At 39.8% G+C, this 21,450-nt stretch overlaps 1 protein-coding gene across 1 annotated transcript in view; it reads right to left on the bottom strand.

Annotated features, from left to right (window-relative positions):
* Positions 1-2,500: 2,500 nt before the first annotated feature.
* Positions 2,501-21,450, bottom strand: part of LOC148190231 (uncharacterized) — a 30,776-nt gene continuing 11,826 nt past the window's right edge. Inside the window, exon 4 of the mRNA XM_088089937.1 lies at positions 2,501-3,745. Coding sequence (XP_087946063.1) covers positions 3,500-3,745 — 246 coding nt within the window. The 3' untranslated portion in view covers positions 2,501-3,499. The remainder of the gene's footprint in view (positions 3,746-21,450) is intronic.

Consider the following 21,450-nt stretch of genomic DNA (forward strand, 5'->3'; position numbering starts at 1 on the left):
TCATATTAACATGCCCTTTTTCCAGTCTTCATGCTAATCAGCCGCTGGCAGCAGTTTTATATTTACCATGTGGACATAAGAGTAGTATTGATTTTCTCATCAAATGCTCAGCAAAAAAGTGATAAGCATCTTTCCCGAAATGTTGAACCACTCCTTTGAGTGCAGCATCTCTGTTTGGTCTGAATTTCCCATTGTTTGGTAGAATACAAATGAACTTTAGAAGTGACATAGCCTTTCAATGTTTCACACGTTTGGCACCACCAGTTCCACAAACAAAATAATTGGGACCTGCAACCTTCCAGCTCTCCGTACAGCCCCAAATACACATACTACATAATGTTTAACTACACCAATATGTTGATTGTAGTTGAAGGTCCAAGTTCCCTCACAGTCCTAGTAAACAAAGCTTTGAATATGCTTTTAGTGCCCTTTTCCAGCTGCTCTTACTGTATTTAGATTATGATCGTGGCTTTGTCTCATTTAATGTCTGGATTCAACCTCCATGCTTCATGATGACCATGCCATTGCTGTTTTGCCATTGCTTTGCACGCTATTTGACTCAAGGGTATTGCTGGACTCTCATCCTTCTCTCTTTCTGATCTGCCTCTCTTATCTCCCACTTCAAACAAAAGTCACTCTCCATCCAAAAAACATTGTCTAACAGCCGCTAAAGATGCTCCTGCTGCTTTCAACTCACTTAGTCCCCCCTCCTCCCTTTCGCTGTCAATGCACGGCATACAGATTATCAGCAGAGCATCCCTTTGTTGTTGCATGGAGGGCATGGGGGTATTTGAGTTAGATCTCCTGGATAACATTCGGAGCACCCAGATTTCATTTCACGCAAGGCTCTTTCATGCTGACAGAGTTGCTCATACTGGGATGCTGATATGGTTATTATTTTTGGGAGAGTTTGAGAAGGAAACCTCAAACTCACCAACTTCAGTGTATTACTCTTAAGTATAGGGGAAAGCTTGAAAGGTGATGACAAAACAAATGTGTTAATAGTTCATGTTTTCTCTTTCTCAGGCTCCTATAAGCTGTCTGTCTTCCCATCTGTGTGCTTAGACTCCTTACTGGGAGAGGCACTGGGAAAGCAGCCTCCTGCAGACAGACAGCTCAGTGATGTTGTTGCTTTTTATGGCATGATGGACTGGCCTTATCAGGGGGAATTCTGGCAAAGCTGACAGACTGAAGGAGGAGATCTGATCTGGATTTTTGTTTTGATCTCCTCAGACTTCTTATCTCTGAGTGAGTTGGGTGGAATCCAGCCGCAGACGTAACGTCCAGAAAGGAGACGCCACGCTATGGTTACAGGTTATCGTCTCTGCTGAGACGCGCGCGACCCACCTTGGCACCAGCACATCTGTTGCCATGGTTACCTCTCCAAACTGTTTGCATGCTAAGGCAGTATTTTGGCTTGTTTAGCTACTTTGTGTACTGTTGATAGTTTGAGTTGTAACCATCTTTATGTTTTCTCTTGATTTCTGAGCCGTGCATAGTTCTAAGCTGACCATTCAATGGAATAGTTTGACATTTTGTACACTTTTTAACTCTCTTGCTGATAAGAGGATTCATGCCACTTTCATGTTTGTACAGTTAATATAAAGCTAGAGCCAGCAGTTGATCAGCTTAGCTTAAATAAAACTGGAAACAGCGAGCATGGCAGCTGTCCAAGGGTAGAAAAATCCACCTACAGCCACTAATAAACACAAATAACACTTTAAATCGTTTCTTTAAGCTGTCCTAAAACCAAAGCCCCTAAACAGCAAGTTGCAATAGTGTTGTTGTCACCGTGACGTTGCCAGGCAACCAATGCATACTCCAGACAGTTAAGCCTAACTTATGCTTGAGCACTCGACAGGTTTGATGAGTGTCGCTCGACGGACATGATGACGCCCATCTATTTCGGCCATAACTCTGCAAAACAGCATGTATTTCTCAAAATACAGTTCAATTAAAGGAGACAGTGGACTTAAAGGCAATCTGTTCCTCTGTGTTTGTGAAACCTCTGGTGAATCACACACAGGTTTTTTAGCCTGACTTGTATTTGTCACTTAGGTGGCACAGCCTAATGTAAGCCATGTGAGTGGAAAGTAAACACATTGAGAAGGTCGCCACAGGAGGCGGAAACAAATATTTAGCAGGATAATACATCACCTGCAGAGTGACTGTGAGGTTTTAGTATCTGCTGTATTCAGAGGCCTCACATCGCATAAACCAATAACTCTCACCTCCATGTGTAAACCTTTTTAAAGCAATATTTACAACATCCGAACGATATCTCAGAATCAGGATCATTTATTTTGGATTACTTTAAAGAGTGTTTACCAGGCTTCCTGTCAGAGATGCTGTCATACACAAGAAGATTGTTTACAAGAGAGGAGAAGGCTCTTCGGAGCTATATTCGGCATCTGTGAAAGCATTTGTCTTGAGATAAAACTATTAATAGGCCACATTGTTACATCTTCTGTATGCTCATGTTAAAATAAGTGTGCTTTTGGGTGCCTGGTACGAATGATAGCATAATGCTCCTAAATAAAACAGGATGAGACTTTATCAAGTTGAGTTCAAGGAATGCCCATATCAGACTTATTCCAGGTCTCACCGAGGAGACCGAAGGATCATTTCTCAAAGTGGAGAAGACTTATCCTCACACTTAAAACAGAGCTCATCCATCTGCTGCTATCAGGGCATGCCTCACTGAGGAACAAAAACAAAACAGTTCATATAGAAATCCAGAGTGAGCTCATATACTGTAAAGCATTATGGGAATACTTCAAAACGAAACCAGACTCCGAAAGTGTGGATTGGGCAGAGCGTCTTGCCAGACTCTGAGCTTTTCCCTCTTTGGGCCACAAATGAGCTTCATGGAGAAGTCATCATACTCAGCACATACACTGCCAATAAAACTGATTTATTCCCATGAGGAGGATTCCCATAAATTGCTTTTGAGTTTTTAAATCCCACCTCCTTTATTTTCTCGATGACTGATGTGCCCTGACATTAGCAATCTCTCTGCGTCATTTGACATTTTTCTTATTTTTATAAGGCAGCTGTAAACATAGTGCTTCTGTTTGTTTATACCAAGTCGCCCGTCTCTCCCTCAGTGCGGGTTAGAGGTTCGATAATGAGTTGGCGTGAAAGTATCATTCAGGGATTGTCAAAAGAATCAAGTGTTTTCTCTTTCAAATTTGATAAACAAATCAGTTTACTAGTCAAAAGTAGGTTCTTTCAAATAAGACTCCTATCCAAGTTTATCCTCTATATTTATCTGCTTTGTATTTTATGACTTTTAAGCACTTTGGTCAACTGCTGTTGTTTTAAATGTGCTCTACAAATAAAGTTTGACTTGACTATAACATTTGCCTGCAATTTTCATCCAACCACAAATGCAGATATGTTTTATCATCCCCATTCATCTGCAGAGGTAAACCAAGCTTGCTTTGACCTGAGAAACATTGATATGATGGAGTCAGATGTGGAGGGCCGAGGTACGAGTTCAGTCTGAGTAACCTACTACACAGTCATAGTACATGAGGAGAGATTGTGTTACACTCAGAGATGTCCTCCTCTTAGAAGTGGCGATGTCCTCCTCTCTTTCTGAGGGGCATTCCACACACACCAGGTCCAGGGAGCGGCTCACGTCAGACGATCCTCTTTCTACTTCATACGCGACCGCAGGGCTGTCGTCAGAGGGCTTTACCAGCGGTGTCTGTGAAACCTGAGTTGCTGGACAGGCTTCACACTGGGGGGGGGGGCAAGAGGTGACGGAGGGATGGGTTAGTACTGTTGAAGAGGTAATGCACACCTCAAGTAGTAGGGAAACTGTGGCATGGTGGCTCACCACAGGGCTGCCTGAATGTGAGGAAAGCCAACCCGCCACCTCTAAGAGGATCAAATTTCCTCGCAACTTGTTGCCCGATGCTATATAAACTCTGGCATGCAGTGCTGACACCTGATCCGGACTAAAAGGGCCGCTGGAGAGCCGTGTCCCCTGCTCTTTCAAGTCCAATGCCCCCCTCCTTTTGCCCACACCCACCCACTGGCATGGTCACCCTCACTGGGGCCCACGGTGGAGCTCCACCACACAGCTCTCACTCAGTTTCAGTCATCACTGCTCTGCTAATTAGGGTCTCAGGGGACAGTCTGCCACAACTAAAGGGACACTGTGGGGCCAGGGAGCTCCCTTTAGCTACTGAAGGAACCTCCCTCCTCAAATTTAATGTGTCCCCGGTGTGTGACAGCTGTCCATCTGGCTGCCAAAACACTCCAAATGTGAACTGAGACATGATATCATGTTTGACAGGCCTGCATACAATCACAACAGTTGAATGTGGCTCTGAAATAGAGATTAAAAGGGGCACTCCACTAATTTTACACATCAAGATCAGTTCACTCGTCATGAGGAATAGGCTACTACTCAAACCGTGAGCTATTTTCTATTTCTTTCTGCTCTGAAGTGACTTTTTAAAGTCTGGATAAAAAAAGAAACACTGATGATGTCATTAGGTTTATATCAGCTTGGGCTTGAAGACTACTTTACCTCCACTTTAAAAAAAAAAACCCTGTGTTACAAACTTGGGGTGTATTTTTTTAAGATATTTACCAGGTAGGGCAAATTAAACCCTTCACTGAGTCCTGCCTCACTGTGCAGACTGGCCAGTCATTATAGTGCAGCATTGGCTGGATCCAACAATGGTCCCAGCACTCGTTTTGGATTTCCCTCATTTTCAAGTTTGTTTTGTGGATTTCTAGCTAAACGTTGTGCCTGGGAAATTATATAACTCATTATTTTGTTCGTAGTAGCTATCAATTTCTTTGAGTAGTTGGACATTTTAGCATATACATCTATCAGCTGTAGCAAGCAAGCAAACTTGAAACAATATAGGATACCAGACAAGCTTATAAACAAATTAAAAGGTAAACTACACACCTGATGCACTTTCTATGTGCTTTGTTCTGCTGCTAAAGCACAAAGGAGCTCTTTGCTATTGCTTCAGGTAAAACATAAGCCATAAAAAAAACCCTTTTTACTTCTAGTGACCATTTCTGAGCAGAGCACTTGAATGCATGTGTGTCATCATTGACTGTTCAACTTGGAAGTATGATATTTCCAAGAAGCATGTGAAGGCAGCATTAGTTTATCATTCATTCATTCATTCATTGAATTATAGAATTTTCCAACAGAGTTGCACTATTATCTGATCACTTTGTGTTTGTAATCATAGTATAGCTAATATACATGTAGCTAGAATATTTTGATAATTAGCAAATGGTGGAGATTATTTTCATCATCTTGCAAACATACAGTAAATATGTCAGGAGTGCAAACAAGCAGCTGAATTAACTAAAGCCATTAGAAACCTTGACCGCCATTACATCAATAAACAACTTGAGGTTGGCAGTTCCACAAGCCCTGAATGGAATAATGAGTGCTTCAAGCATCAATTATTCAACTTTATTGAGCAGGGTAAGAGTTTTCTCTTCTTTCATCAGAGACATGGTGAGCTGGCAGCCGCTGAGAGATGTCCAGTCTGACGTAAATTTATCATAACGCAGAAATCAGCCAGTCGATATCACATATGTCTGTGAAGATAATGTGCATGGCTGACTGAGTGTTGTTAGCTCGGAGAAATGAACCGAGGACGAGAAACTGAGTATGAAGCGGGAACAGAGGAGCGATAAAAGGCTTCATCCTGGAAAAAAATCCAGATGTGCAGCACAGCAGCAATGCCTGTCTACATAAAAAGAAGTCCTTAAATGAAAAACAAAGACAACATGTATGTGGAGGACATTTTTCTGTACTATAACCAATACTTTAGGCATTTAAAAAAGCAGCAAAAAGTAAAGGTTTTAGAAGATGTTAATGAGGATCTAGGCTGTAAATAAACTCGTCTTATGTGACATAACATTTCAAGTAGGTCTCTTTAAATTGGGCATCAGCACCTTCAGTCTTGAACCTCTCTGCTATCGGCTGCTCTGCTTGTTGTGTCAGTGTCAGCTTGAACAATCCTCCCTGTGACCCCCGAGATGCCTAAAGCTCTTTAGAGAGTCACTTCAGATGAGGATTAGGACCGGGTGTAGAAGAAGTATTCAGCAACAGGAGACAGCTCTTTTTGTTTCAGCGAGCGAGGAAACAGAAAAAGACTGCACATTTCTGCAAAAGCTGCAAAGAGACAGAGCAAGAGTTAAAAAAAGAGGGATTAAAACACCAGAGGGCCCCTCTTTCTTCACTCAGGATGTTGTTTATATTGTTGACAGGCCTTTTAACCTCCCTAAGCTCATTCTGTGAGGTCTCTTTGGGAGCTCACTTTGGGTTTGTAGCCCGTGGAGTCTCCATTCAGCCTGCATCCAGTCAAGCAGCTGCATTATTTATGAGTGCTGTTATTCTGACTCCCTTATTGAGATTGCTGATGCCTCATCATGGAATAAAAATAATGAGGGGACAATAAATTCAAGCGCTGTCAACAGCCACTTGAGTGAACAACATGTCAGGTTTCTCTCCCCCAGATCCTGATGACATCAGACTTCTCTGCATGTGATATGTTTTCCTTTTTGGACAGGTCCAATGGTTTGGCCTCAAGGCCCATTTCACACTGGATTAGTTTCCATTTCAAGCCCCGGCCCAACCCCCACCTCCTGTATCAAAGACATCAACTAAGGTTAAATCCTTAGAAAGTCTTTTTCATCTTTTGTGATGGGTTTAAAAGCAGTGTGACAGAAGTTTGCGATTGTGGCATAAATAACATTAGGTCAGGCCAAAAAAAGACTTTCTAATCAAGTTAATTGAAATGGATTAGACAATGACCACAGTGCTGTGCTTAAATTTAGAATAATGCAATCTCATGCCAAGGTTCCTACACATTGTCCTTTTCAAAATACCCAAAGGAGTACCTAAAAGATTGCCCTGAGGTATATGGAATTATACAGTTAAAATTTAACAAAAATAAAAACAATACCCCAAGATAGTATACAATGATAATAATAATAATAAAATAATACATGATTAAACATTGAGTGCTAAAAATACCAGCTCCCTGCCTGTTCTTCTTCCTAATCACCTGATTCTCCTCAAATAAGCCTCGCCGCTCTTTTCTCCACCTGCACTTCATCCCCTCGTCAGACTAGTTTGTAAGTAAGTCCTGCAGCCATATAAAGTTGCTCCTTGTGATGAAATTCTAAGAAAATTGTTAGAATTCTGACATTTTCCAAGATTTTCCCTGTAAAGTTAAGAGTAGGTCCTGGTAAAGACTGAAGTCAGGTTGTGTGGGCTTAAACATTATGTTATTATCCAGTTGCTGGATTTTTTCCATGTAACTCACAACTAAATGTCAATATTCACCTCAGAATGACGTAAGCATGAGAGGTTTTGAAGACACTTGATTTTGATTACTTAATAACACAACACAACTTAAAACCAATAAAATAGCTTCATCAGGCATCAGTACTCTATATCAAATTGGCATTAGACAAGGTCCTGATGTTGAATTTTGGTCACCTGATGTCACAACCTAAATTCAACCAAATATTTATGTCTAATGACATTTTTGAGAAGCTTGTTATTGTTGTTAACTTAGAAATGTTCACACAAATTTGATATTTTGTTAATTTGGATGCTATGTATACGTGCAATTCAAAAACATTGATGCATTTTCTTTCAGACTAATGTTGTTACAGATGTCTGGATTTGGTTTTGTAACAAAGCCCTTGGTTGGGCAGAGATGCTACTTCTTGCTCGTTCTGGCCCATCTCCCTCACACAGCGTTGTAGAAATTTTGGCTGTGCTGTCTGTCTGCTCCAAACGCCATTAAAAACACTCTGCTTCTATGATCTATGTATTGGTGCATTCATCTGGGGTCCTGTTTACCATGTTCACAATATAATTCCATCAGAGACCGCCTCTCGTGGTATTTACAACCTTGTAAGAGGACATTTTGCAGAAGCTCTGAGTTCACGAGTTGTAACGTGTTTGCTGATGTTTTCAGAAATGGGACAGGCAGTGGATGCTAGTTTTTCTGCAGACGGTTGGTTGATATATTATAATTTTAGTTGTATAGTGTTGTTCTTCGTAATTTAAAAAAAAAAAATGTTAGTTTTTAAAACGGCCTCATCTTTTTGTTTTGACACTCTGCCTTTGCATTTCCTGCAAAACGTGACTCACCATTAGCTACATTGTTAGCCTCTGTGGCCTCTAGATGCTGACAGTAGCGTCCATATTACCGTTGCCTAGTAGTGGCGCTCTCATGACTTAACCACTTGAACGCCATCTAATGTTGTAACTACGAGCTCACAAATTCCATTTGAACACAACATTTTTTTTAGATTTTCTGAATATTACATCTTAGAAAACCGAACAGAGGCAGTAGTCTGGCAATAGCTATTTTTCTATACTCTTTTCTTTTTTCCCACATTTATCCAGAAGTGACTAAAACAGTTATATTTTTACATTCTGTGTAGGATTCCTGTCATGTTAAACCTTCATTGCCTGCATGTACACTAGTAACAATACTCATCAGACCACCAGCATACAGCGCTGTACATTCTTCTCTTCACTCTCATCAATACACTTTCTGTCTCCAACACAGTATATACACAAGTAAACATGCATGTTTATCCACATGCCTAAAGATGCACTGAGACTACAAACATCAGAGAATATACACACACACACAAGCACACACCTGCCTTAATGTGCAGACAGACTGAAAGTGCACAGAACATTTCCCGTATGGGGAGTGTTTTAAGTAGACATCTGTACATGTATAAGCCATGAGCTCCTCATCAGCGAGTGTACTTCCAGATGTGAACACAAATCAGTCACTCAGAGCAGCCTCACTCTCCATCTCCTCACGCATGCACAGAACAAAATGGGTGTTTGTATCAGGGGAAATCATAACAGGAAAGGACCAAAGCGGGCGCGTTATCCAAGCCGAGGGAAAGTTCCAGCACATCTCAGACTCTAGACAGACACCTCATTACCGTCTGTCCACGAAGCATCTGTACCTGACAGAGAATCAGTCCACTCAACCCGTCATCTGTTAGTGGCAAGGACATTTCCGCAGAACCGAAAAGGCAAAGACATTTCAAAGGATCTCAGTGTGTTGAAATCAATGAGAGCACCGGGTACATTCATTGTAACCCTTAAAGCAACAAATGTTATGTTGTATTCTGTTATCAATTGATCTTTTTGTCCTGTTACTGCATCTGTATCAGCTCTTCTCCTGTAGCACCTCATCACAATAAACTTCCAGTCACACAACATTAGCAGAACCTCAATGAGGCCAGTTTAAGGAGTAAAACCACTCGTGCTCTGACCCTTTGACACCAGATCATGCATCCCTCACCTTTGATTTTTGCAGTGCATGCTAACAAACCACAAAGTGACATAAAATGCCAAACTCTGAGAAACATGACAGAATGTTTCTCACATCAGATTGGCTACATAACTTAAGGTTATTTTAGAAAATGTTGTTTTTTCCCTCCAAAAAAACACATTACATCATATTTGAAGTGGAAACAGACTACTTTTCAGCTTTTCTTTGATGTTTCACAAAAGTTCAAGAGAAGACTAAAATGCAAGAAACCACACAGGCGGGACATGAGAACAAAAGTGAGCTTTAACTACATAAAGCTGATATAAAAGACAAAAACTCCATCCAGCATCAAAACAGAGGAGGCAGGAAAAAAAGAAACAGCACGCCAAAGAAAAATACAAAAACCAAACTAGAAACAAACCAGTATGCAAGAAACATGTAATGCATGGGAGCAATGCAGATGGACTGGCCAAAGACAAGGGGAGAACAAGGACAAAATTCACAGGAAGAGCAAGAAAATACAAAGGGACAAGTGACAGCAGGGGTGATGAGGAACAGGTGAAAAAGATTAGGGTGGGGATAGACGTTCCTCTATGGTGGGAAAAACACACAAAGGCAGGAAGTTTTTCACTTTAGAGATCCAAGTTTCCAAACATACTAAATACATGGAGGAATTATGCAATATAACTACAACATTTCTATTTGATGAAATGAAGCAGCCATAAAAACAGAAAGTCTTGGGTTTGGAAACATAATTCGATTTAAACATCATATACCACCAACGAAGAGCTGCACCAACTGGAGACTCAATTTGTGGAATTGGATATTTTAAGTGAAAACAAAAGAGGAAAATCAAGGCCGTAAATATATTTGAGGGGGCCCCAGTATTCAAATATGTTTGAAATGCCCCCCTGCTGCTCCCCAGTGTTGACTCTGACTATGGCCTTGGAAAAAAGTTATGTTTGCTGTGAATCTGCAAACTGGAACCCTTCAGCAGTTAATTGTCCTTTGGCATAAAAGAAACTTAATGGAAAATATCCCTGTTGTATTTTGATCAGCATCAATCTCAGGGAAGCAATAATAACTCAGTGGGCTCTTTTCTCGTTAACAGCGGTTTTGCTCTGGTACTGTCCTTGGTGCTGCCTGCAGGAGCTTGTAACAAGCATGAGGACCCTCTTAGTCCAGCTCTCCAACAGAGTGGCATGTGGATGACTTTGCCACAAAAACTCAAGGGGTTCTGCTGGCCAGCCCGGCTTCATTAGCAGAGTTAACCTTCAAAATGTGCTGCTGCCTCCTGCTCTGCCCTCGGGTCTGTTATGGCTGAGAGGAAGTTGGAGCAAGACTTGTGTCAAATATACTGTCAACGCGCTAAACAGGAACAGCTTGGACACAGCCAAGTGGCAGTCAAGAGTCCCGCTGGGAGGAGGAAAGTTTGCTGAATACCACAGGAAGTTATGGGCCTGTCTTTGAAATAAAACTGCCTCCTGTCTGCAAGAAAACGTCTTCAGGCTTCAGCTTTTATCTGATTAGTTATAAGGGAACTAACTGAATGAGGAAACAACACACCAGCAGAACTTTGCTGTGGCTCTGGCCTCACCTCACTACAGCGTGAATGGTAGTATTTATGGGACATCTCTGTAAGGTTATGTAGCAGCAGTCTCTGATCATGGTTTCACGATGCAATTTTTGGATTAGCGGTCACTGGATCCAAAGACCATTTGCAATGTGGCATGGATGATATCACTACATGAAAGAAGAAAATAGCTGTCCTATATGTATTAAGCATACTCAGTAATCATGATGCCCTCCCTCCATATTGCACTGGTTTACCTTTCTCTGGAGGCCAGACTCTCACTCTGAAACAAGGGAAGTATTATATGACCTGAAACTAACTCAAAGAAGCTGTGGAATTTGTCAGGATGGATATATACTGATGTCAAATGATAGGGGCTGCTCGGAATCAGTCTTTTGGAGTCTAAATTCATTAAAAATAAGGAAGACCAGTGCCGAAAAAAGTCCTATCTCATCACATAATGCTGTAACTCTCTAGATCACTCTTTTATTCATGTTCACGCTGCTTTTATTGCAAAGCTTTGACTTTAAGACAAGTCTGAACTCATCTGGACGAACTTAAATCGAAAATGAAGTGAGACCTAAGGTGAGGCTGGCTCACCCAGGTGTCACACCTTTGTTTCCTTAATTTCCTCTGCAGAGAGCCCTTGTGCTCTGTGTGAGGCTGTTTCACGCCTCCCCCTCTGCTGGCTGGAGGCCTGATGAGGTCCAGATGTGGTCCAGATGAGGCCCCCTGTCTGATGCACGGGCCTGAGAGGAGCTGTAGACTCTGGGGGCTCATCAAACTTCTAGAGGTTCTGCTCAGATTGATTTCTGACAGAGAGGTGCATGTTCTGCCTTAGATTCAGTGTTTTTATGTATTTATAAAGGTTGTGCAACAAAAATGATACACTAATTCATAATTTACTTCATACAAACCTTCTATATACAGTTTCAAACTTTCTAATTTTTAGCAATGATCATGTAAATACTCTGATCATGCACTTTGGACAGGATGTGGAGTTCTAGATCTAATGTCTAGATTTAATGTCTTTTTTTTTTTTTTTGAGGGCTAACACAGAGGTTAGCGTCATCCTGGGTCCCTTGTTAAAAAACAAAATTATTACTTATTTTTTCAGTGGATTTTGGAATATTGCAGAATAAAAGCTCTGTAGCATATATGTTAATGATACCTGCGCATTTTCTTCTTGAGATAATTGCCACAAGTTAACACCACTTTTATGATATGTGACATTTAAGAAACCCACTGACTGATGTGAGGGACTCCACGTGTACTAAAATACTAACTCATTGCCAGTTCTTAGCACTCATTCCAGCACCATTTCATGTCAACTGCTTCTTACTTTGAAGCATGTTTATCCTATTAATTCATTTTTTAAAATACCTTAATAATATTGGTGCTTATTTGGGACTTATTAGTTAGACTGGTTTAATTTTATGAATATAATAATAATAATAATATTTTTTTAAAAAAACATCAGACTTCAAATGCACTTTTCAGAGTCCTCAAAGACATTTTAGGATATTAAGAAAAAAACCCTCAAAATTCTTTAAAAAAGACAATAAAATAAAATGAAAGATTACAACTGGATTTAATCAACTGCGGAAAAAACATAGTTACGAACTTCTGAAGAGGTGGTTTTGAGGACCTTTTGGAATGCTGACCAAAAAAATGGCTAATGTGTAAGCGCGGTATGTCTAGATAGTTGTGTATCTATGTGGAGGTAATGTTGGTATAATTCACCCACTGCAGACAGATTCTGGATTTGACCAACCAGTCTCAGCAAAGGGCAGAACATCACATGGAAGGTTTAAAAGCTCAGTCTATTATCTTGAAATGAAATTAAAATCAAAGAGGAAAAATGTTTGTGCAATCCTCTATGAGCCCAAATTCTGCCTTACGAGAGCGGCACCTTGAGCAGAGCCTGGCCCTGTTAAAATAGCTTTCAGCCCCAGACACAGAAAACAGTAAAGACCTATAAACGAAATTTAATAAACGTAATACATCAAATAAAAGTGTGTTAAGCTTGCTGTCTGACAGTTTTTGTGTTCCCATTTCCACTGACACTTCATGCCATGAAGGTAAATGGGTTTAAATGGCAGGAAGGAGAAAGTATGAGGGCTGTGATACCATGGAAATTTTCGGAGATGGGCTGCGTCTTTCTCATATTTCTTCCATGGCCTCTGTCTCTATCTGCTGGTTCAATCATTCACTTACACCTAAAGATATTTGTCAGCATATTGTGGCCTACTGACCCCATTAAAGGCTCGCTCAGTGCATTTATTATGGTTTTCTATGAGTGGAAACATGTATAGGGATTTGATTGATGGGTTTTTTGAAATAAGGCTAAATATGGATGTTTTTTATTGGTCTATTTCTTCTAATGACATCTAAGTGACATCAAATGAGTTTTACTGTTATTTGGGAGCCAAACAGGTTGCACAAATGTACCTCAAAATTCCGAGAACCTGCCTAAAAATGTCTTTACTTAATGCTCACCCATTGTGTTCTGCTTTATTTTATAAGTGTCTTTCTCAACACAGGTGACTGATGTTGTTTTATGGTTTCCTAGAGCTTTTGGGCAAATATTTCATTATTTAAAGGCATATTAACTCTGAAATTATGTTTTTTTCCGGCAAGGGCCAAAATTTCCATGTATCCTGTCTTTCATTTAATCTGGTCCAGTAGCATTTATACTGATCTTTACAGCTGTCAAGTTCATCTGGCGTTTGTTATGCTTAGTCTAAGCCCTTGACTATTCATATGGGGCTTGTGGTTGCTGAGATATTCTCAGTATTTAAAGAAATACAATTTTTGATCGCAGACCTGAAAAAGGGGAGCAATGTATAACAGGTTAAGTGTATGTGCGTTTGTGCATGTATATACTGTATGTCGGAGGACTGGTTACAATGTTAGCACGTGTAAACTGTGATGATGGTACAGTGTAGGCAAAGCTCATTCCCTGCAGCAACAGCTGCATGATGTGAGATGTTGAGCAGAGATTGGACAGATGTGTGATTTGAAGTATGCAGGAGATTAAGCCTGCAGTCTGCAGAGAAATCAGAAATGTTAAGCAAGTGTACAGCGGGACAGCGATATAATTTAGGTGCTTTATTTTTTTAGCTTGACAGAAGATAAAGGACATGAAAGAGAAAACTGGAAACAAAAGGTTTAGAGAAAATAAGAATGGGAGCTCTGTACACAGTCTCATATGATACATGACTTGTTTATAAGGAATTTGGTTACTTGATGTGTTTGGCAAAGGTTTTTATTTGCCTCATTAACAACATGGGAGATTTGTTATGCTTCTTATCAGTCTGTAAAACTTCTACAGGGAATAATCATGTGTCTTTTTTGTTTCTTTTGTTTGACCACAGATCAGAGGTTGGTGTGTGTCTGTCATGCTTAAAGTTCACCTCCAGACCATGTGAATTCTCGCAGGCTCAGGCCTCAGCATCCTTGGAAAGTCTGTATGAACAGGATTAGAGACTGAAAGATATGCCTAATTGCCCACAATTCCTGTGTGCTGATTATCTGCATCTCAAGCTGTTGCGCCAGCGAAATAGATCCCATGACAAAAAGACATTTGACAGACCTGAGGATTATGCAATGCTGCAGGGAGAAATGCAGCCTGATTTATCCAATTATCTTTTCTTTGTTGATATATTTCTCATAAGCCTCAGGTTAGAGCAGTGGGACAAAGAGACTGTAGCAGCTTTTTTTGTTTTGTCTTTACAGGCAAATATAAAAACACAAAGTGTTGAGTCATTTGAATCTCAATATTACATATTTTCTCACTTACATCTGGTGAAATTTAGCTCTCTTTTTATATTCCTGGGGTTTTGAAATATCTGCAGCTGAGATTTCTGCTGACACCCCAATATACTGTAATAGAGCTAAAGGGAATTTCATTTATGGTCTTTAAACCATTAAAAATTCACATTTGAAAAACTCAACAGCAGCTTGTCTTTCCAGAAACAATGCCCAAGTTACTCAGCATAAACCACAGACCACACTGTGAACAGTTTTCATTGGAAGTACTTTCTACTGAAGAAAAAATCCCAATGAACACTGTCTCCGCTGTGGTTATTTTTTTTAAATTTACCCTTTCATTATAAAAACTATAATTTGTAATTCTGAACTGTTAGCATGTCGGCGTGTAAAGATCACACCAAAAAGAATCGGGACTTTGTTTCCAGGTTTGTAGCGCCTACATTTGTCAAGATGCTTTCTGCGTTGTGTTTGACATAAAAATACTTTTGAATAGACACAGTTAAAATGGGACTAAGAAAGACTGAGCATAAGAATCTGAGTAGACAGAAAAGAAGATAGTTGTTGTCAATATTAAGAAATGCACTTTTGTTTCTGTTACAGTGATGGACAGTTAATTTGTATTTAATAAGAGGGATGTTCTGAGATTACGACTTTGTGGCATTAAAGTTTCAGGCATCAGCTCCTTCCACATGTGTTTAGAGTGAAAGCAATGTTGAACTTCTAACATTAATGTTTACGAGTCTACATGAATTTATGTGCATCAAGGTTCATGTTAAACTGTAGAGAACATGATTATATATTTTGTCTTTACAGGGGGATTATAAATGCTGTCCAAAGCTTATCTTCTTTGTCTCTCTATACTACATAAGGGATTTAAAAAAAAAAATCTCAGTAAGCCTACAACACTGTTACAAAAGTACAAGTGAAGTAAAATGTAATGAAAAACAATATCCTGTGGAACTATAACGCAAGAAATTGTAGAATTATAATACATCACCTAGAGATTTTTGGGTGATTACACCGAGGAAACGACTATAACGGCACTTTTACTATTATATTATGAATAAAACAAATTGACCTTTGATTTTCTGCACAGTGTGTCATGACTGACACACTGTGCATTCCAATAGCCACACTACTTTACTATATAGTTGCCAGAAAAAGATTTAGGGTGCGTTCCAAATCGCATACTAATTCTTTTCACTTGTAGGAGGTACTGCAGCTTCCCTTATCAAGTATGTGCTGTTGCATGCAGCACACACAGAAACAGGACATACTACCTCTCCATAACACGGCCGCCTGAACTTTCAACCTCTTTTTCTTAAATCCATTACCACAGAGATAAAACAAATCACTGATTGCTGAGTGTTCTTATGTTTCAGCGACACTGTAGTCAACATATGTTAAGGTTTATAGGCACAAAAAAAGACTTGGTTATGGTTAGGAAAAGTTTGTATTATGGCTTAAAACAAATGCTTGTAGTGGCACAATCCTGGCTAGAAAAAAACAGCTTTTCATGGCACTACATCCTCAATGAAAACACATTGACCACTTACTATAAAACCCACTACGTCCGGTGGCTAACAAGCTGATAGTACTCCAGCAATGACTTGCTAAAACACAACCCATTTTGTTGCTCTTTGTCTTGAACAGTCATCAACAGCTTGGCATGCACCTCACCACTGACCATCACCTTCATCTCCCATGACAACATCGACTCATATACTACGTCACTTTTGATAAGATACATGAAACATACATATGGGACATATCCATGTTTTGCAGAAATGTACATTTCTTCTGGCTACTGACCAACTCATGTGGTCATATGTTTTATGTTGTATGGAGCGTTGCACAGTTTATAAATTGTGAAATGAGTCTGTTCTTTGATTAATGCATCGAGGCATGGCTTTACATGTTTCCATATAGTCCTTGTTCTAGGTGCATGCATGTGGTGACACTTCTTTGGCGTTACATTGTTGCGTTTGGCACCCAATGCACAGAACCATGGAAACTTAATCCTGTGTAGCTTTTTTATTTGACCTGAGAAAAAGAAAATTACCTGTTTCCTTCAGGGCTAAGAAAAAAATGGGGGAAAATTGTATGAGCAATTGTATTAACAGCTTTCAGCAGATCAGTTTAAGGGAATAATTCATCTGCCTGTACAGCTACTATATCCATCAAATACCTTATTACCCAACACCTCAAAGCAGGTCAGATAACTGTCTTTTTGGCTTCTCAGTGCGAGCCTCTGAAATCATATCAGCACCTATAGTATAATGTGGTCCACCTTTATCAGCACTGTCTCCAATATCAAAGCTCGGGTTGAGATTGAACACCCAGAAGAATCCAGGTAGATTTCTAAAGCAGAAAAGGAGAGAGACAAAAAGTACTGATAATTAATGGCTGTCACAGGATACGGAGTGGATGCAGAACGATTACAGATGACATATAAATTGCTGTGTAATTTCAGATGCTATGGGCGTTTTCTGTGGAGCAGGTCTCCTCTTGTACTGCCTGACAGATGATATTCGAATTGAAGTCGAGGCCAGAGGGATAACATGCCATTGTTGAAGCATCTGATATGCCAAGGACATACAATGGTCCGGGCCGCATGCAGAACAGCAGATCAAACACGTTCTAGGATTTCAGGGGAGTGCAGTGTAACACAAAACAAGCTCTCTGAAAAGACCCACATCATTATACTCTACACTTCACATCAGTAACTATTGACAGACAAGAAACAACAATTATTTATATTAATGCAAGTGTTGCTCTCCATTTACTGCATTAACAACCTTGGACATTTGGTGCAATCAGCACATCCAGTTTGAGAGCATTCGTGGTCACTGATTAGTCAAATATGCCAACACCCCTTCTCTTAAAAGACCTCATCAAGTTTCCTTCTTTGATTTATGCCTGAACAGCTGCAGAGGTGGCATGCACACCAGCCAGGTCTGACAAAAAGGTGCATCTGTAACACAGTCTCCTCTGTCTCTCAGTCACTCCCGATACAGTTTGAGGACCTATGATGGTTATTAGGGTCACGTGAAACATGCGAAGCACTGGAGCTCGTTGGAGGTAACAGACAGCTGATGAGCTATGTGTTCCTGGATCATGAGCCCGTTTGCTGGCTTGCAGCACACCATGACTATGATAACATTTTGATCAGTGGTCAAAGAAACTGAATGGCATGGCCAAGCAGAATCTAACATGTCCATGAAGATTAAAACAGATCACATGTGATGTGACCCCTATGTGACTTGTACAGGTCGCGAGGGAAAACATGTTTTAGTCGAATTCACTAATTGAATTGAATTCACTAATATTTTACAGATTTTATATTGCATGCATCAGTACATCTGAGCAACACTGGTTTAATCTTGCAACAATCACTATCTGCAGACAGCCTCTCACTCAAAGTGGCTTGCTGTTAATTATGTGTAACTTTAAGATCAAATATGGTTTAGCAGGCAAGTTATATAAACAGTCATACCCTCGTACAGTTGTCATAAAAAGGGAATTTAGCTATAGAGACCAAAACCATTTGTTGTTCTAGGCTGTAAACATGGAATTTCTGCTGTCAAGTTTGGCATTCTAACATAGGTGTCTGTGGGAATTTGCTAGCTTCTGGAGCCAGCCTCAAGTGGCCATCCAAAGAACTGCACTTTTTGGCACTTCTGTGTTGGCCTCATTTTTCAACCCTGGAGGTTGTCGCGTGTGTGTCACAAAATCACATAAACCTCATGTTGGTGCTATGGGAAAAATCAGAGGATTACCAAAGGCATTTGGAATTATCCTCTGGGCACCATGGATATCTGTAAAAAAACAATAAATAAATAAAAATGTATTGCAATCCATCCAATAGTTTTTGAGCTATTTCAGTCTGGACCAAAATCTCTATTGCAGTTTCAATATGAGGCCAGACCAGATTGTGTCATTATAAGGTTTCTATGTGATGCAGGCATCCTGTCAAATAACTGCAATCCTATAAATCTTTCAATGTACTGACATGCGCACAGATGAAGAGTAATCCCACATCTAAATCCAATCATACTGCAGTCATGGCAGTCCAGATTTGAACGTTTATAACAGACTCTCATGCACTTTGCACTGAATGCAGCTTTGGTTTTACAGTTTACTGGAAATTGTATTTTTCATGTGCATGAAATCAACAAAGAGACAGTTGGCATGGGATTACAACAAGATGTACTCTGATTTGAATGCCACACCACAGTTTTACTACCAATAATTATTCATTAAAACACACTAACCCCATGATACTTGATTAAGTTGCATGCTTGGACATCAGATCTGTACTCAAGGTACAGATTTAATATGGAAAGCTGCATCAGTGTTCCTTGTACCATGGTTATGCTTACAGAGACCAGGAGACAAAGATAAATGACTGTCCTCATTTCCCCTCCAAACATGTTTGCCTTGTTTCTGCACTGCAAGCTATCAATCAGGCCCTGCTAAAGGTCGCCATTCACTGTTAAGGCGGTATATGTGCACGGATACGACCACCCAATCTGATCTGTGATTGAGGGTGGGCTGTGACATGGTGACATATGGCTCCTCCTATTTGGATTAAAGTCAGTAGACTTGGTTCTTCAATGCACCAGCTCTACAAAAGCCCTGTCTTTAATTCCTGCTTTTCAAAGTGAAAAAATTCACCAATGTGATAAGCAGAAGAGAGCTTAAAGGAACATGTCGAGGGATAAGAGGCAAGAGTCACGGTGTTGACACTAATTAGGAAGTAAGGAACTTAGAACTGCAAAAACACTTCAGAATACTCTAGGATTTCAAAGGTAGGAATCTGGGATCAGATGCAACGGGACAGAAACAGCTTGAAAGTCGCTCTCAGCACACTTACGGATCTGTATGCAGACGTTCTGAGCAGAGATATTCAAAGATGGAGGGGAACTGCTAAACAGAAGTGTCAGAAGTGATTGAAGAGTTGCTGAGGTGGACATCAATATATTGACTGCCGATCACAATAAACAATCTGAATGATGGTAAATTACTATTTGCTGTTTAAGAGCCCAACCTGAAAACATAAGCCAAGACAATAGTTTCAAATGAGGATCAAGAAAGCCAGTCAGTGTAAAAGGCTGTTTTTCTGCTGTTGTATTATGTAACAATATAAGAGATCAGTCGCTTTACTTTCTTTAAAACGTTCATAAAATAAGATAAGGCAGTGTCCCTGAAGGTAAATTTGTTCTGGACTCCATCCACAGAAGATAAAATCATATAGAACATACTACTCGGTGGAACATCTCAACAATACATATTCCATAAAATAATTTGGACATACACATCTTCTGACAGTGCTAATCTATTGCACAACCCTTGTTATCAACATTTGCATTAACTTGTCAGTATCAAGAGTCTTAATGGACATGGACAGGAATTAATATTTATAGTTCAACCTACTCAGAGGAACCCTGAATCAAGGTTAGATAGTAGTTAGATTTTCGGCAAGTGACACCAAATTGGTTTATGTATAAACTGTAAGATTTATTACTGTACATTTAAGCAACTACAAATTGTGGGAAAGGTCAGGAAATGTTTAAGTTAGAGTGATGAACGAAGCATGAAATATGCACGTCATTACTACTTTTGACTGATACAGCTTTAAACAACACGTCCTCATACCTAAACAACACAATAGTGCTTGCCAATGACTCCCAAAATGACATATGGCAGCTGTAGAGTACTAGGCACCAAAACTATTTGGCACCAAAAGTATTTGGTTAGGTTTAGGAATAGATCACAGTTTGGGATAAAAAAAAGTTTTAAAATAAGTTTGTTTCGTATGTAAGTTAATCTATATTAGGTCAGTAACATAAGTTAAGGACATTCAAACATGGTGTAAGTTAGGTATTTTAGGTAAGTTAACTTTGGTATGTAAGTTAAGATACGTCAATGGTGACTTTTGGTTTCACAGAGGGACACAAACAAGGTCTCCTGGGTCATCCTCCAAGCTGGCACCTTACGCCAAAATGATGTCACAAAGACAGACTCTTAGGTCAGACAGATACTAAATTTTGGTTGGAAAAAAAATTGGGTTGATGGTGTTTTAAATGTCCAACTACATTAAAATTTAATTTTGTGTTGATGTTAACAATATGACATTTTGCAGATGTTGAGTTTTGTTCTCCATACCTTATGACTAAATGTTATTATTCCATATCAAAACGACGTTGACATAAGAGATTTGGAAGATGTTGGATTTTCGATACCTAATGACACAACTTTAAACCAACAAAATATCAACATCATCTGTTGTCAGCATTCTGTGTAAAATTTGTGTTGGCAGTAGATGTCCTGACATTGAATTTTGGTCACAGGATGTCACAACCAATGTTAAACCAAATATCAGTGTCTAAGGCCATCCATTTAACCCAACCTTCCCCCTATGTGACCTTTGTCCGCCTTTTAATTACTACAGCCACCAGAGGTTGCAGCCTAACTTTAAACATAAATATGGGTCATAATAACTACTTATACAAACAACCTATGTGGGGGTGCCTTTGGTGGGAGGATGATCTAGTTTTAGATGAACGGTAACTTGCATAATTTTCAGTAAAAGCATCGCTGAAACATCTCTTTTAACCAACAGGAAATTGCTGGCTCATTACAATCCTAAGATAGATGCATTTCATGAAAGCCCTTTTGCCAGAATCACTTCTCTCCTGAACCAAAAGAATTCTCTAGAAACTACATCTCTGCTAACATGCATGCAGATACGCCGCTACACTTGAGGTTTAACAGGCTCCCATTAAG

Source organism: Plectropomus leopardus, chromosome 2 (assembly GCF_026936395.1).
Source record: "Plectropomus leopardus strain MGB_pleo_1.0 chromosome 2, ASM2693639v1, whole genome shotgun sequence".
Taxonomy (NCBI): domain Eukaryota; kingdom Metazoa; phylum Chordata; class Actinopteri; order Perciformes; family Serranidae; genus Plectropomus; species Plectropomus leopardus.